At 55.0% G+C, this 15639-nt stretch overlaps 1 protein-coding gene across 1 annotated transcript; it reads left to right on the top strand.

Annotated features, from left to right (window-relative positions):
* The first annotated feature begins 73 nt into the window (after positions 1–73).
* SCARF1 (scavenger receptor class F member 1) lies at positions 74–14626 on the top strand. The gene is made up of 11 exons (XM_081890306.1): positions 74–1868; positions 3961–4022; positions 4122–4223; positions 5720–6245; positions 6852–7073; positions 7382–7510; positions 7617–7720; positions 8919–9039; positions 9920–10044; positions 11080–11220; positions 11697–14626. The coding sequence occupies exons 1-11, from the start codon at positions 1756–1758 to the stop codon at positions 12653–12655; spliced, it is 2604 nt and encodes an 867-aa protein (XP_081746432.1). The 5' UTR covers positions 74–1755; the 3' UTR covers positions 12656–14626.
* Positions 14627–15639: the final 1013 nt, after the last annotated feature.

The raw sequence follows: 15639 nt of genomic DNA, 5'->3' as shown, positions 1-15639 counted from the left end.
TTTTTCTAAGAAAGGTTGGGACTTGAGAGCAGCTTCAACCATTCATAGAATAAGCGCATCACACCATTCTCCTGGAGCCCACCTCTGACTCCCTTCAGAAGGATTCGGGACTTCCAAAGAGAACTAAACTTCCCCAAGACTAGAGACATCCTTTATCTTAAAACAAGATTAAAGTCAATTTTCTAAGCTGAATTCTACAGTGGGGCTCCAAACCCCACAGGTAGTTTGCGCAGTACAGCACACAGAATCCGGAGTCTTGGAGCCAGCTGCCATTCTTGCACACTTCACCCTGCCATCCTAAGTCCCTGCGGGTCCTTCTACATTCGTTGCTGCCGCTTGAGGCTCAGGTAGCCTTGGTGGTGAGGAATGCCTTCCATCGGCTTCGACTGGTGGCCCAGCTGTGCCCCTATCTGGACAGGGACAGACTAACTTCTGTGCTTTGGTATCCTCTAGGTTAGAATGCTGCACCTCATTATACATGCGGCTGCCTCTGAAAATGGCTTGGAAACTTTGGCTGGTGCAGAATTCAAGGGCTAGGTTGCAAGAGGGTTTGAGCATACAGTGCCAAACCTGGCCTGACTGCATTGGCTGCCAACCAGTTTCCAGGCCCAATTCAAAGCACTGCTTTTGACCTATAAAGCCTTAAACAACTCAGGACCACACTACCTCAAGGGCCGCCTCTGCCCATAGGAAGCAATCCAGACGCTGCTATCACCATCTGAGGCCCTTCATGTGCCATCTCTGCGAGAGGTCAGGGGGGGGGGCTCCCCGCTTGTGGGGGAGGAACCTCCCCAGGGAGGTTCACCTGGTGCCTTCATTACAGATCTTCAGGTGCCCAGTGAAAACATTGCTCTTCTCCCAGGCCTTTGACTAATTAAACAACCTATGAAACTGTGTTGGGGGGCATTTTTGAGTTTTTCTATTGTAAACTGCCCTGTGATCTTCGGGTGAAGAGTGGTATAGAAATTTAATAAACAAATGCGTGAAATCCCAAACACCTACAATTCACAGATTTTCCTGGAAAGAGGTGTTGATGATGGGTTGGCTGGTTTTAGCTCTGCAATGCAGAAAAGCCTGGGACACAGACTCTGGCCGGACACGAGTCCTCAAGCAGCAAAGGTGGCGGCGGCAGGGGGACTGTCTCTGCGCAAAGCATCCATCGGAGCAGGAAAAAGGTGTTTCCTGTTAATCTTGCTGACATGAAGCTCTGCTAAAGGCGAGGGAGCGAACAGGAAAGACCCTACAAGGCCCTTGACTCCCCTCTTCACTGTGGGACTTTGGGTTTGGCCAGTTCCTTAGCTGTCTCCATGGGGCTCCCTCCCTCCTGGAGCCTGTCCTGAGGGCTGGGAGGAAGGCTGGGACCTTCTGAAGGCCTTTATTGAAAAGGCACCGTTCTGGAGTCACCACTGAAAAATCGCAGCCATCACTGAGAAGGTTTCTGGACCACCAGACACACTGGGGGAAGGAGAGGACTCCCTTCCCTCGACCCCAAGAGGCGCCCTCCGCAACCACAGCTTCCCCCGCTCTTCCTCTCGCATTGGGCTAAAGATAGCCAGGGGCACACGTGTGTCCATCCCTCTGTTGGTCTTGCCCTCTGCGCCCCTCCACCCCCTCCCACTTTGCTTCCTCAGGAAAACCCAAGGAGGAAATGGGCGGGAGAAGCAGCGCAGGAAGGAGGCGGCCCAGGAGTGGTGGCCACAGCAGCCGACCCGACCGGGCAGAGAGTCAGTCTAGTGGGGCTCCCTAAGGAGGGTGATGGAGCGCTGGGCCCTGCCGCTATTCCTCTGCCTCCAGGCGCTGGGCTTGGGGGTCGGGAGCAGCAGCCCTGACCTGGACCCCAGTGGGAGAAACGTCTGCAGGTCCAGCAGGTAGGAGACCCCCACCCCACCCGTGGTGGAGGGCGGTGGAGGGTCCCTCGCTTCCAGGCTGGGAAAATCAAGCGAGTCCCAGTCCATCTTGCTTAGCATGGCTTTCTCTGTGTGGCTGTGGCTCTCCCAGGATGCAGGCAGAGAAGGGCCTTCCCTCCTCCATCACTGCCCACCTGGGATCCTTTTGAACTGGAGGTGCCACGGGGGGGGGGGGGGCTGAACCTGGGACTGACCTTCTGCATGCAAAGCAAGGGTTCTATCCTTGCCTCCATAGTATAGGGAGTTGCCATCTACCAAGTTGGACCTTTGCTCCATCTAGCCTAGTACTGGCAGCTCTGACTGGCAGCAGCTCCTCAGGGTCTCGGGCTACTCGCTGGCTTTTCCCCATCACTGGCCCCCTGGTCCCCTTTTAAAAGCAGGATGCCTTAAGGCAGGGGTAGTCAACCTTTTTATACCTACCACCCACTAATGCATCTTTCTTGATGGTAACATTTCCTTGCCGCCCACCAGTGCTCAATGGAAGGAGGGTTCTGCTTGTGCTGTAGAACCCCCTATCGCCCACCGAGAATCCTGAAACGCCCACTAGTGGGCAGTAGGGACCAGGTGGACAACCCCTGCCTTAAGGGTCCAGACCTGCGTCTTCTGCCCTGCCGCTGAGCTACAACCCTTCCCTTGTATATGAGATTCTGTTCCTCGTGGTTCTTTGTAAAGGGACTGGATTTAAAAAGGAACACAGGATGCGGCCTTGGGCTGACCCAGCTTGCTATTGCCTACACTGACTGGCAGCTGCTCTCTGGTGCTTCAGATCTCCCATCCTTTCTTGGTGAGGCTTCCAGGGACTGAGCCTGGGGCGTTCTGCACGCAGAACAGATGCTCTGTGTCACTGAGCTGTGGGGTGGGGGCAGAGTGTGTGGGCCCCATGCTGTGCCCTCTGCTTGAGGCGCCTTTTCCACTTCTGAATACAGTATCTCCCCCACCTCCACTATTGTGTTTTCAGTTTCCTGCCATTCATACTGAAGTCTATTTAAGTTTGGGACTGCTCTGTTCAAAGCGCAAGGAGGAAGGAACAAAACCACTTCTCCATGGGCACATCCATTCAGGGGCCGTGAGCCTGTGTGCACCCCCCCCTTCCCCAGATGATGATGGAGCTTCTGCTCCCATCCTCATCCCTGACCATTGACCCTGCTGACCTGCTGGGACTGAGCTGGAAGTCAACAACAGCCGGGGCCCCTCCCTGCATTTAGGGTCACCCACAGAGCCAGCAAGGGACCTCTTGCAAAGTTTCCCCTGCCGATCGATAGCTAAGCTCAAAGTGGAGGGAGTGGAGCCCCCTTGGGTGACATGCTCTGTAATAAAGAATCATGGAACTGTAGAGACGGGAGGGACACCCAAGGGTCATCTAGTCCCACCCGCTGCAATACGGGCTCAGTAGGCCAAAGTGACCAGTCTGGAAACAGAGAAAGCTGAAAAGTGAACTTCAAAGACACCCCCACCAAAAAAAAGGTGTGTGGGGGGGGAAGAGGCAGGCCTGTTCTTACTGACTGTGGGAGATAATAATAATAATAATAATAATAATAATAATAATAATAATAATAATAATAATATAATATTTGTACCCTGCCCATCTGCCTGGATTGCCCAAGCTACTATGGGCGGCTTCCCGTTTATATGAGAACATAATAAAACATCACACATTAAAAAGCTTCCCTAGGCAGGGCTGCCTTCTAACAGTTACAAAAGTCTCCTTGACATCTGAAGGGAGGGTGTCCCACAGGGTGGGTGCCACCACCGAGAAGCCCTCGGAGCTGAATCTCAGTGTCTAGGCTGAACAAGGGGGGTGGAGATGCTCCTTCGCGTAATGGATGGCGCCATCAAACCGGCTCTTCCTGGGTACTTTTTGCCAGAAGAGGGTGGTGCTGCTGGGGGGGGACACCAGAGAGTGGGAGGCCCCTTCATTGCAGGGGGTCGGACTAGATGCCCCTTTGGGCACCTCCCAACTCTACAATTCTATGATGCTATGACTTTCCAAACTGCAGCCCGGCATGGTGCCTTTTTGTTTGCCGTTTGTCTGTTTTTCTGTCCCCACCACCAGCCACCCGCCAGTCTATACCTGCTGCCCAGGATGGAAACAGGAGGGCCAGGAGTGCCCAGCTGGTGAGCATGCCCACCTTTCCCTTTCTCTTTCGGTTCTCATTGCCCGAGAATGAGGGCTTGTCTGAACACCTCCTTCTGTCTCCTTCGTGCCGCGGCCAGCACTCTGCACAGGAGCAGACGCCTGCCGGGAGGGCGAAGTCTGTGTCCGCCCGGGGGTTTGCCGCTGCCGGCCTGGATTCTTTGGGGCCAACTGCATGGCACGTGAGTACTGGCTTCAGAGTGGGGGGGGCACAGGCGGACAGAGTGGGAGGGGGCTGGGAGATTCTTAAGGGACAGACAGACGGACCACCTGGTCCGCGAGGGCAAATGGGGCTCTGCCCCAACCACCTCAGCCAACCCCCACCTGCCTGCCTTCTCAATGGCAACCAACCCAGGGGTGGGCTCTGCCTCTCATTGGCTCTCTGGCGCCACCTACTGCTAGGCTCCCTGCCTTCTGCCCACTGGGGCTCCCACACAATGGACAAGTGCAGGCAGTACTAAACTACTATTATTATTATTATTATTATTATTATTATTATTATTATTACCCTGCCCTCCCCAGCCAAGGCCTGGCTCAGGGCGGCTAACAAGCAATAATAAAAACTAGTTGAATGAATACAACTTAAAAACAAGATTAAAATACAACATTAAAATATTGAAAGTTTAAAATATTAAAATGTAGCCTCATCGCAGGAGGAGAAGGAAAAGAAGAAAAAAGAGAGAGGGAGGGAGGGAATCAAATTGATTCCAAGCCAAAGGCCAGGTGGAACAACTCTGTCTTACAGGCCCTGGGGAAAGAAATCAGATCCTGCAGGGCCCTGGTCTCATGAGGCAGAGCGTTCCACCAGGCTGGGGCCAGTGTTGAGAAGGGCCTGGCTCTGGTTCAAGCTAATCTAACTTCCTTAGGGCCCGGGACCACTAGGGTGTTGCTATTTATGGACCTTGAGGCTCTCTGTGGGGCATACCGGGAGAAGCGGTACCGTAGGTACAAGGGTCCTAGGCCGTGAAGCGCTTTGAAGGTCAAAACCAGCACCTTAAATCTGACCCTGTACTCCACCGGGAGCCAGTGCAGCTGGAAAAGCACTGGGTGAATATGCTCCCATGGCAAAAACCCCATGAGGAGCCTCGCTGAAGCATTCTGCACCCGCTGGAGTTTCTGGGACAGCTTCAAGGGCAGCCCCACGTAGAGCGAATTACAGTAGTCAAGCCTGGAGGTGACCGTCGCATGGATCACTGTGGCCAGGGCGGGGCGGGAAAGGTAAGGGACCAACTGCTTGATGTGGAAAAATGTCGCCTTGGCTGTTGCTGTAACCTGCACCTCCATGGAAAGGGAGGAGTCAAGGATTACACCCAAACCCTTAACGGAAGGCAATGGCACTAATTGGGCCCCCGCAAGAGAAGGGAGTTGGTCCCTCATCCCCATGCCATCCCGACCCAGCCAGAGGACCTCTGTCTTCGAAGGATTTAGTTTCAATCGGCTCCCACGAAACCATCCAGCCACAGCTAGACAAAAGAACAGCAGCTTCCAAGTTCCCATGTCGCCCCTGGATTCAGAAGCATGAGGACTAGAACCCTCTTTTGTTTTTATGGGGAGAGACACAGCTCTATGGCAGAGGGAAGAGTCCTGGCCTGAAACCCTGGAGAGCGGCTGCTGCTGCCAGTCCGTGCAGGGAACGCTGAGGGAGGCAGCTTCTTCACCACCTGCCCTTCCCTTCCAGGCTGCCCTGACCAGTACTGGGGTCCGGACTGCAAAGAGAGCTGCGCTTGCCACCCCAACGGGAAGTGCGACCCGGCCAACGGAGAGTGCCGCTGCCACCCTGGGTGGTGGGGCCCCCTCTGCCAGTCCGTGTGCCCGTGTGGCCCCAGAGGCCGCTGCGACCCCCTCACCGGGGTCTGCCATTGCGAGCCAGGCTGGTGGGCGCCCGACTGCAGGCGCCAGTGCCCGTGCAACCTCTCCGGCTCCCGCTGCGACCCCGTGACGGGCCGCTGCCTCTGCCACCGGGGCTGGTGGGGCAGGAGGTGCTCCTCGCTCTGCAGCTGCCACGGCTCCCCCTGTGCCCAGGAGACCGGCCGGTGCGAATGCCGTGCGGGGCAGTGGGGGGCAGCCTGCCAGGCCAGCTGCCAGTGCCTGCACGGGACCTGTAACCCCCAGGACGGGCGGTGCACCTGCCACGCCGGCTACCAGGGCGACAGCTGCAAGGACCCCTGCCCTGCTGGGAAATACGGGCTGCAGTGCATGCAAAGGTAAGCTGGCGGAAAGCTGCCATGATATATTTCTGGGAGACGGCGGTATATAAATATTTCTATGAATACGTGCAACTTGGGGTTTCTGGCTAGGGCTGAGACTGGCCCCACACGACACTAGCCATGGCGGGGGGGGGCAGGGTCCAGTATATCTGAAGGAGCGTCTCCACCCCCATCATTCTGCCCAGACACTGAGGTCCAGCGCCAAGGGCCTTCTGGCGGTTCCCTCAGTGCGAGAAGCCAAGTTACAGGGAACCAGGCAGAGAGCCTTCTCGGTGGTGGCACCCGCCTTGTGGAATGCCCTCCCACCAGATGTCAAAGAGAACAACAACTAACAGACTTTTAGAAGACATCTGAAGGCAGCCCTGTTTAGGGAAGCTTTTAATGTTTAACAGACCACTGTATTTTAATACTTTGTTGGAAGCCACCCAGGGTGGCTGGGGAGACCCAGCCAGATGGGTGGGGTATAAATAATGAAATAATTATTATTATTATTATTATTATTATTATTATTATTATTATTATTATTATTATTATTATTATATTGGGGAAGCCCTTCTCCTGGGCACCCACTTCCTCTCTTCCGCATCCTGCCTCTCCCCACAGCTGCGGCCACTGCCAGGACCTCAAGGCCTGCTTTCCCGTGGACGGATCGTGCCCAGCTTGTGACCCGGGCTGGAACGGGACCCACTGCAAGCAGCCATGCCCACCGGGGCACCATGGGAAGAACTGTGCCCTGCTTTGCCCTCCCGGCTGCCAGCGAGGAGAGAGCTGCCACCCAGAGACAGGGGAATGCCGGAGCTGCAAAGCAGGCCTCACAGGTGCCAGGTGGGAGCATGCGGGGGCCGGCCGGGTGTGGGAAGTGGCCCTGACCTGCCTGGAGTGTGGGGAGGGCAGCTGGGGAAGGAGAGGGGCTCCATGGGGCTGGTGCAGGCCCTGCTCAACGACATGGGGGGAGCGCAAGCCAGAGCGGTGGAAGCTGCTCAGAGGGGCACCCCTCTTTCTTCACAGGCTCTGGTGCCACCTACTGCTCGGCTCCCTGCCTCCCGCCCTTGTGGGTGGGTGCCTTAGATGCCCTTGGAAACTGCACACCACGTCAGCTGTCCTGCTGCCCTTGCCTGCCTCCTCCCCTGCAGGTGTGAGCTCTCCTGCCCAGAGGGCTTATTTGGAGATGGATGCCAGTTTGCCTGCCCAGACTGCTTCAACGGGAGCTGCGACCCGGCCTCTGGGGCCTGCGTGTGCCAGGCTGGGTTCTGGGGCACCAGGTAAAGCAGGGGGAGGGGGCTTGTGGAGGAAGAGATGTGGGCTTCCCAGCCCAGGAGGCGGCTGCTGCAGCTCGGACACTTCCTGCTCCTCTCTCTCCCTTTGCAGCTGCAACTGGACCTGCCCTGAAGGGTCTCACGGCCCCAACTGCTCGGAGCCCTGCCAGTGTGGGGGGCGCCTGTGCCACCCTGTCACCGGGGACTGCCAGTGGAGTAAGTCGCTAAGGGCACAAAGGCAGCACAGAAGCCGCAGCAGCTGAGTCAGGCCATCAAAGACCAGTATCCTGCTTTCTTGGTCCCCAAATAAGAACCCAGGAATCTAAGTGGACCACCTCTGGACCTGGAGGCCCCATAAGAACATAAGCACCCTCTTCTCACATGGCCACCCTGGTGCCTCAAGCCTGGAAATGGTTTAAATTTGCAGAAAAGGGAACGTTCTTCCTTACTAAACCACCCCCCTTCTAGGACTGTATAACCAACACAACCTTTAGACCAATGCAGGCATTATGGCCTCAGTACCAATTCACCCCGCTTGATAATCCAGCTTGAGGAAAAGTTCTGGTGGGGGTTCAAGACCCTGCTCACTAATTGGTGATGTTTTAGTTGCTCTTAATAATAAAGGGACTTCTGGGTTTTTTTCAGTGGCAATTTGACGCTTTGCCTTGTATGCAAATGTCACGTCTCTCTGCCACTGAACATGGGGAGAGCCAGGATCTCGGTGGGCCAGGCCAAAAGGGGCCGATCAGACACCCCCAAGGCAGGACGGAGTGTGGCAGAGACACTCTCCCCACCTGCAGTTACAAGCAACCGGCCTCTGATAGGGGAGATAGAACATAGAACCACAGAACCGTAGTTGGAAGGGAGCTTGAGAACCGCCTTGTCCGACCCCCTGCACCGCAGGATCCAACCTGTAACCTTGGTGTTTTCAGCACCACACTCTTAACAACTGAGCTATACAGGACCACGCTTAGCTCATTTATTTTGCATGCAGAGGATTGGCAAATGGTGCACCAGGATATGGCCCCTGATGTCCTTGCTTTGAGAAAAGCAGGACTGCGGCTGTGTCCACTGAGCAAGGCAGCCAGAGGCGGGGGTGGGGGTGGCTTGGAGTGTTGGACGAGGACCTGTGAGAGGCCAGGGTTCAAATACCCACCCGGCCATCATGACGCTCACTGAGGTGGCCTTGATCTAGTTGCCACCCCTCTCAGCCAACCTCACAGGGTTGTTGTGAAAGTAAAAGGGGAGGGTGGAGGAGAACCACGTGTGGCACTTTGAGCTCCCTGCAGGAAAGGTGGAGTGCTTTATAGATGCCACCCCTGCTTTCCAGCACAGCCAGGCCTTGCTTCTGTGATCATCTCGGAGGTGGGGGCTTCTTCCCTTGCTCTCTCTGACTTTTCTGTCTCCCCAAAAGGACAGAACCAGACAGCCCTCTTAGCAGGAATCCTGACCCCTCTGATTCTCCTCGTCCTCCTCTGTATGTGTTGCTGCTGCTGCTGCTGCTGCTCCTCTGAGTCCACCCCGATGGACGCCAGGTACTGATACAAGGCCGTGGGGAGAACCCTGACACTCTGTTTAGCAACAGCCATGTTGCTGTATACAACCTCTGCCTGGGGGGCTGACACTGTTTGGAAACGGAAATTGCTGGGGTGGTGGTGGGTGAAGTGGGGGGGGGGAAGTCTTGAGAAACAGTTAAGCCAGCCTTGGACTTAGAATAGTGTGGACTAGAAACATGCTTTGTTTTCAAAGGAAGGCCTAGAGCACTTATGCAAAGGGTCCCAGTGGCACCTCCAGCTTAGAAGGTCCAGGTGTCCGGCAAAAAGACCCTTCTCTGCCAGGGATTCTGGAGAGCTGCCAGTCAGAGCAGGCAATATTCGTCTTCTAGAAGATGGAGTACAAGGCAGCTGCCTGTGCTTTAAGACAAGGCCCACAGTTCAGTGGGGCAGAGCGCCTGCTGTGCATGCAGAAGGTTCAGTTCCAATGGCCCCTCCAAGCAGGGCTGAGAGATGCCCTTGTATGATCCCTGGAGAGCCGCTGCTCTCATTAGAGATCCAGAGGAGATCTGCCATACTGATTTCTGAAGTGCTGGTGGTATTCCACGAATCATAAACTGTTGGAGGAGCATCTGGTCCTGTGAGCCAGAGCCCACGGACAGGCTGACCACCTCAGAGACTGAGAACTGGGTCAGAAACCACACCTGGAGCCGGAAAAGGAGCTGCTGAGTGTCTTTTCTCCACCTGTGCTCCCTGTCCCACAGCACCAGGAGAGGGGGCCCCACCTGTGCACAGGAAATGGGGTGTGTGTGTGTGTGTGTGTGTGTGTGTGTGTGTGTAAGGCCTTTGTCCCCGCTTGTCACTTGCACAATGCCCAACACCTTCCTTGTGTGAAGCTGGCATCTCTTTGCTCCCTCCCCAGGTCGGCAGCTACGGAGGGAAATCCCATCTCCCGCGTGAAGCACCACGTTCTGGGGACGTTGGCCAGCCTCAGCCCCGCCATGCCCTGCTTCTCCTTGGGGGGCTACAAGCTCCCACGCGTGACAGGTGAGATGTAGCCGGGGGCGGCTGCTGCTGCTGCCTTGTGAAAGGCTTCGTCCGGCTTCTTGGCCTCCTGGTGCCCCTTGGAAGTAAGAAAGGGTCACACGGCTCAGGGACAGGACAGCTGCTTTGCATGCAGAAGGTCCTGGGTTCAATCCCTGTCAGTGTAGCCAGGTGAGGATGATGGGAACGTCCCCTGCCTGAAACTCTGGAGAGCAGCTGCCAGCCAGCATTCTTCAATCTGGAGTCTCAAGAAGCTGCTGGACTACAAAACCCATCATCCTTGGCTAAGCTACCTGTGGATGATGGGAGTTATAGTCCCAACGGAGGACCAAAGGTGAACAGCACTGGTGTAGGCAATACTGAGCCAAGTGTATACGTAGTAGAAGGCAGCTTCAATCTATGGTTACACGCAACTTGACAGCGGAGAGCTCCCTCCCACTTGCTGTCCTAAGAGGTGGGGAAGGTGTGCCTGAGCTGACCTACTGTAGAGCAATGGTACCCCCCCCCCAAGATCTGTGGGGCAACAAAGCCTGGGAAGGAGAATGGATGGGTGCTGAGCAAAGGCCTGTGGTTTAGAGATCCAGGATCTGGGAACCTTCCTGTTTGTGCCCTGCTCTAAACTCTTGTTAACTTATTATTTATTTCATAAAAAGTATACCCCGCTTGATTGTAAGAAGAGAAAACCCTCAAAGCAGTTTACTAAAAGGATTAAACAATAAAATTATCAATGCACAAAGCTGACAACTTGAATTCAAATGTTTCTAAAAAGTTGTAATAACAATAGACTAAAAACAGGTTAAAACTGGCACCAGCATTTCTAAGCATCTCCTAAACAAAAATGCTTTTAGCAGGTGCCAGAAACAGTACATCAAGAGGCAGGGAGTTCCAGAGTGCGGGTGCTGCCATACTAAAGGACCAAGTTGGGTGGTAGCTGTTAGTGATGTCAGTTCTGCAGATCAAAACTCTTGCACTCCCCTTCCCCTTCTTGGGGCTTCTTTCTCTCTCCCTCCCTCTCTCTCCCCCCCTCGCTCTGGGCAGTCTCCCACCATGATGCCGAGATCCCCTTCAACCCCAGCTTCATTGAGCCCCCGTCAGCCGCCTGGCCTTCGGACAGCTCCTTCTCCTCCTCCTTCGACACAGACGACGACCAGGAGGACCCAGCCTCCCCTGCCCAGGAAGGTAGGGCTATGGGTCTTGCTCCCTTCTTCCCATTGGCCTCCCTCGAAGGCTGGTGGGGGAGGCAGGCAGGCACAGTGTGGCACAGTTCAGATGCCAAGACCTCGGCTACTGAGTCACACGCTCAGCCACAGTGAAATGGTCTCCAGCAGTGGGTTGGCCCAGATGGGGACATTTGGATTTTTGAGGGAGGGGGCCACCCTTCTAAATCGCCTCCCTGACCCCCAGGTCAGCCCCCCCCCCCACGCAGAAAGCAAAGGCAGACACACAAATGTAAACATTGATCTTACAAGGGATCTGGATAAAAGCTGAGCCCTTCTCCCCCTCCTCTGCCTGAGCCCCACACTCAGGGCTTTTCTCCAGCTGGAACTCACGGGAACTCCGTCCCAGCTCCTCTCAATTGCCATTCTAAGAGAACACGGTGATTTCCAGCACCTCTTTTCCTAGAAAAATAAACTGCCCACGCTCCGTTCTTTCAGCGGCCGGTGCTGAGCACCAGCCAGGATTCCCCCCGGAGGAGCCAGCCTTGAACTCGGAGCCCTTCACCATCCCCCGCACCTCCAGCATTGCCAAGGCCAAGCGCCCCTCCGTCTCCTTCGCAGAAGGCACCCGCTTCATCTCTCAGAGCCCCAGAGGCTCCACGGAGGCCCTGAACCCCACCTGGAAGGCCAAGGCCCCCTGGGGCTCAGCCCGAGCCATCTCCTTGCAGCAGCCTGCAGCGGACCCTGCTGGGCAGGAGGGCCTCCCTGCCATGGGCGATTCGCCGGGGGGATGCTACGAGAACGTGGAGGCCGGTGGACGGGAGGAAGGGAGCCACAGACTCTGCTCCTCCTCCTCCACGCAGAGGAGCAGCTCCGGGGGCCACAGGAAGCGGGGGAACAGCTCCCGGCATGTGGCCCAAAGAGTGGAAGCCCTGGAGGCTGCCTCCAAAGCACAGACCAAGGGCCCCAGCGTCACCACCATCTACGTGACCGTGGGCAAGGCGGGGGGCGAGGGGCCGGTGCAAGCTGTCCTGCAGCGGCTGGGGAGTCTGCAGAGGGCCAGGCAGCTGCCCAGGGAGGAGGCGCAGCAGCGGCCCAGGAGAAGGAGCCTGGAGGGCCTCCTGCAGAAGCCACCGCGGAGGAGAGGGCTGCTGGACTCCCAGGGGGACAGCGGGAGGCTGCTGCCCCAAGGTGGGACCAGCCAGGAGGCTGCCACCATGCTCTGTGCTGAAGCCAGCACCCCGGAGGAGGCGGTTGAGGCCCAGGGCTTTCCCAGGGGGCCAGGAGCTCCTGCTGGTGGAGAGAGCGGCGGCGGCAGCAGCAGCAGCCGTGAGTCACCCAGCAGCCACAGCCAGGCTGAGGTGGCGGCTGGAGGAGGTAGAGCAGGCCCCTTGCTGGAGAAGGAGGAGCAGGAGCCAAAGTATGAGAATGTCTCTGGGTGGTCTAGCTCTCCGTAGGCACCTAGAACCTACCTCACCCCCAAGAACCTTCACGGAAGCCGCTTGGAGGAGAGCCAGCCATGTAAAAGGCCATGTCCATTGGTGGGGCCGGGAAAGGGGCCCGTGGCTCCACCGGACGCTCCTTTCCTGCATCCGGCAGAAATCTGCCATGTGGCAACTTGAACAAGGGGCCAGGAGAGTCCAAGGAGCTGATTCTCAAGTACCGGCTTTCGAATGAACTTCTGCATATCTACTTGTCTGTTTTAATTTGCAGGCCTTGTGTGGCTTTGTTGTATTGGGTTGCCATGAGGTTTTATAATATTGAACTTTCTTTCTTGGTAAGCAGCCTTGCAGTCAATTTGGTGAAAGGCCGATTTAAAATAACACAGATAAAAGGAGTGGCACGTGCATGCACAAACCCTTTCTATCCCTTTGCGCCAATCCCTGGTTTTTATCCTGAGTTCCTCACAGGCTAACAACTGCTAGAAACTCCCCCGGGACCTTGATCTCCACTATCACACACCTAAAGTGGCCGGGAAGCCCCTCTGGCTCACCTGCAGTCTCTTCAGTCACTCAGGGAATGCTTACCTTTGCGAAGAACCGCTGCACAGACATCCTTTATCCTCCTGAACTCTGAATTCTCCCAGAACTGACCTCTATGAAGCTGAGCCAAGTTTCTTTATGTCCTTAATACACAGAGAATACCGGATCTCTCCTGATTTCCCTGGTGGGGAATGTTTATGCTTCCCTGACAGAGAATATTCTGAGCGTCATGACGCCAGTTTTGGTGTGGATGCTCCACAGGCCTGGACGGGACCACTGTAAGGAAGATGAGCAGGGGATGTACCTAGAATCAAAACCAGATTATTACTATTATTGATTAGTATTATTTTATTTCCACTTTAAGAGATTTATTAGCTGCTCTGCAGCTGGAACCCTGACAGCAGCACACAAGAAGTCAAAAGCAAATGTAAAAACAGGATAGCATAATACACAGCCCAACTGTAAAACTGGGCAGTGATAAATTTCAGTCATAAAAATGTAAAACTAACAAGTTTTTAAAGACTGAGGTGAACAAACAGACATTTTTTCAGCTGGTTCCAAGAGCAAAAGCAAAGTGGAGGGCGGGGCAAGAATAAGAAGACCCTTTCTTAAGTCACCGCCTGCCTTAAGCCTGGGGGTGGGAAGTGGGGTCTCCAAGAGAGCCTCAGGCACAATAATATCAATTTAAGTACTGTATCCTGGCCACCTATGCCGATGGTGCTTTGAAATGCAAAAGCGGCACTTTGAGTTGCACTCATGACTGGTCCAAGAGTCAGCACAATTGTGTAAAAGAGATGCTGTCATGCCCAGTCCCAGTTACAAAACACTGCTGCATTTTGCTCAAATTGTAAAGCGCTCTTCCAAAATATTTACAGAGCAAGGATAGCTGTGGCCACAAGGGGGTGCTGCTGCCACTGGCAACAGACCAGCCTCACCTGGCACAGGGTGCTCCAAATTAGACACCCAATAGCACCCTCCACCCCCACAAAGTCTGCTAAACTTGGGGAGTGTGACACCACCCAGATCACGCTGGACACCGCCTCCCATCCCAGAGGAACCACTTGCCCACAGCACCACTGCCTTGGCTTCTGTGCCTTCTTTGGCAATCCCTCGTAGCCAAATAAGATTGACTTCCATGAACACGGTCTTAACAGTGAGTCAATAAGTGACTGTGGAGGCCAATTCTGGATCCACACGTCCTTCCACAGTGGGGACACTGGTTTCCGGGCGGGAGTTGATCATGGTGTGGATTTGCCAAATGTGCCTTCCTCCTAGCACGTTTCTCCCTTGCGTCCTGAGTTGGAGTGTCTTCAAAGCTTGTGATACCTTTGGTAGAGGCTGTTCTCCAATTGGAGCGTTTGCAGGCCAGTGTTTCCCAATCGTTGGTGTTTATACTATTTTTAAAGATTTGCCTCCAGAGAGTCTTTAAACCTCTTTTGTTGTCCACTGGTATTTCGCTTTCCATTCTTAAGTTGGGAATAGAGTAGTTGCTTTGGAAGACGATAATCAGGCATCTGAACAACATGACCAGTCCAATGAAGTTGATGTTGAAGAATCATTGCTTTGACATGGGTGATCTTTGCTTCTTCCATCTGTCATTCCAGATGGCATTAGATCATCTGTCTTCCCAGGCAGTGGCGTAGCGTGGGGGGTGCAGGGGGGGCCGGCCGCATCGGGCGCATCATCTGGGGGTTAGGGTTAGGGGGCGCAAATCCACAGGTTAGGGGGTGCAAATTACTTGCCTTGCCCCGGGTGCTGACAACCCACGCTACGCCACTGTTCCCAGGTGATGTGTAATTTTTTTTGCAGACACTGTTGATGGAATCTTTTGAGGAGTTGGAAATGGCGTTTATAAGTAGTCCATGTTTCACAAGTGTACAGTAAAGATGGTAGTACTAACATGTCAGGACGGAGCTGAGCATCATGCATGAGCCTTGAAGGCAAGACCTCGTGCCTGGAGCCAGCCTGCAGAGATGCTGCACCCCAGAAACTCCTCGCAGTGCCCTGAGACTAAGAGTGGAGGACAGTTTGCCAATTAGGTTGGTTCACCTGTCACTGCAAAGGATGTTTCAGAGTGTCGAGCAAGGCCTTCACCTCCAACGCTTCCCATTTGTGCAAAGGGAAAAATTAAAGCAATAATTTATATGCCACCCATCTGACTGGGTTGTCCCAGCCACTCTGAAAGACTTCCTCTCACTTTTTCACCTGGCTGCTGAACAGCCTGCCATCTCTGCTAAAACTACCAGGAGTTCTGCGGCAGGCAGGACCCCTTGGCTGTGGGCTGAGCTGCTCTTTCTGCCTCGTGAGCTCCAATGGCCACCCCAGCAGCTTGGAGGACAGCCCCTTCAGGCTCATGCCAGCCAGAGCTTGGCAGGGAGGTGGGCAGGGAGGACACCAAACCCAGAGGCCCACCCCCACTCCTTGCATAAGCACAAACTATGGTTGGGGGGCAAGGAGGG

Source organism: Podarcis melisellensis, assembly GCF_964234715.1.
Source record: "Podarcis melisellensis genome assembly, chromosome: 15".
Lineage (NCBI taxonomy): Eukaryota > Metazoa > Chordata > Lepidosauria > Squamata > Lacertidae > Podarcis > Podarcis melisellensis.
This window is presented reverse-complemented; position numbering and strand designations above follow the sequence as displayed.

Coding starts and splice junctions, on each gene's coding strand:
- SCARF1 (XM_081890306.1), top strand. CDS start 1,756: ATGGAGCGCTGGGCCCTGCCGCTATTCCTCTGCCTCCAGGCGCTGGGC. Junction 9,040..9,919: donor TCCACCCCGATGGACGCCAG/GTACTGATACAA, acceptor CTCCCTCCCCAG/GTCGGCAGCTACGGAGGGAA. Junction 11,221..11,696: donor AGCCTCCCCTGCCCAGGAAG/GTAGGGCTATGG, acceptor CCGTTCTTTCAG/CGGCCGGTGCTGAGCACCAG.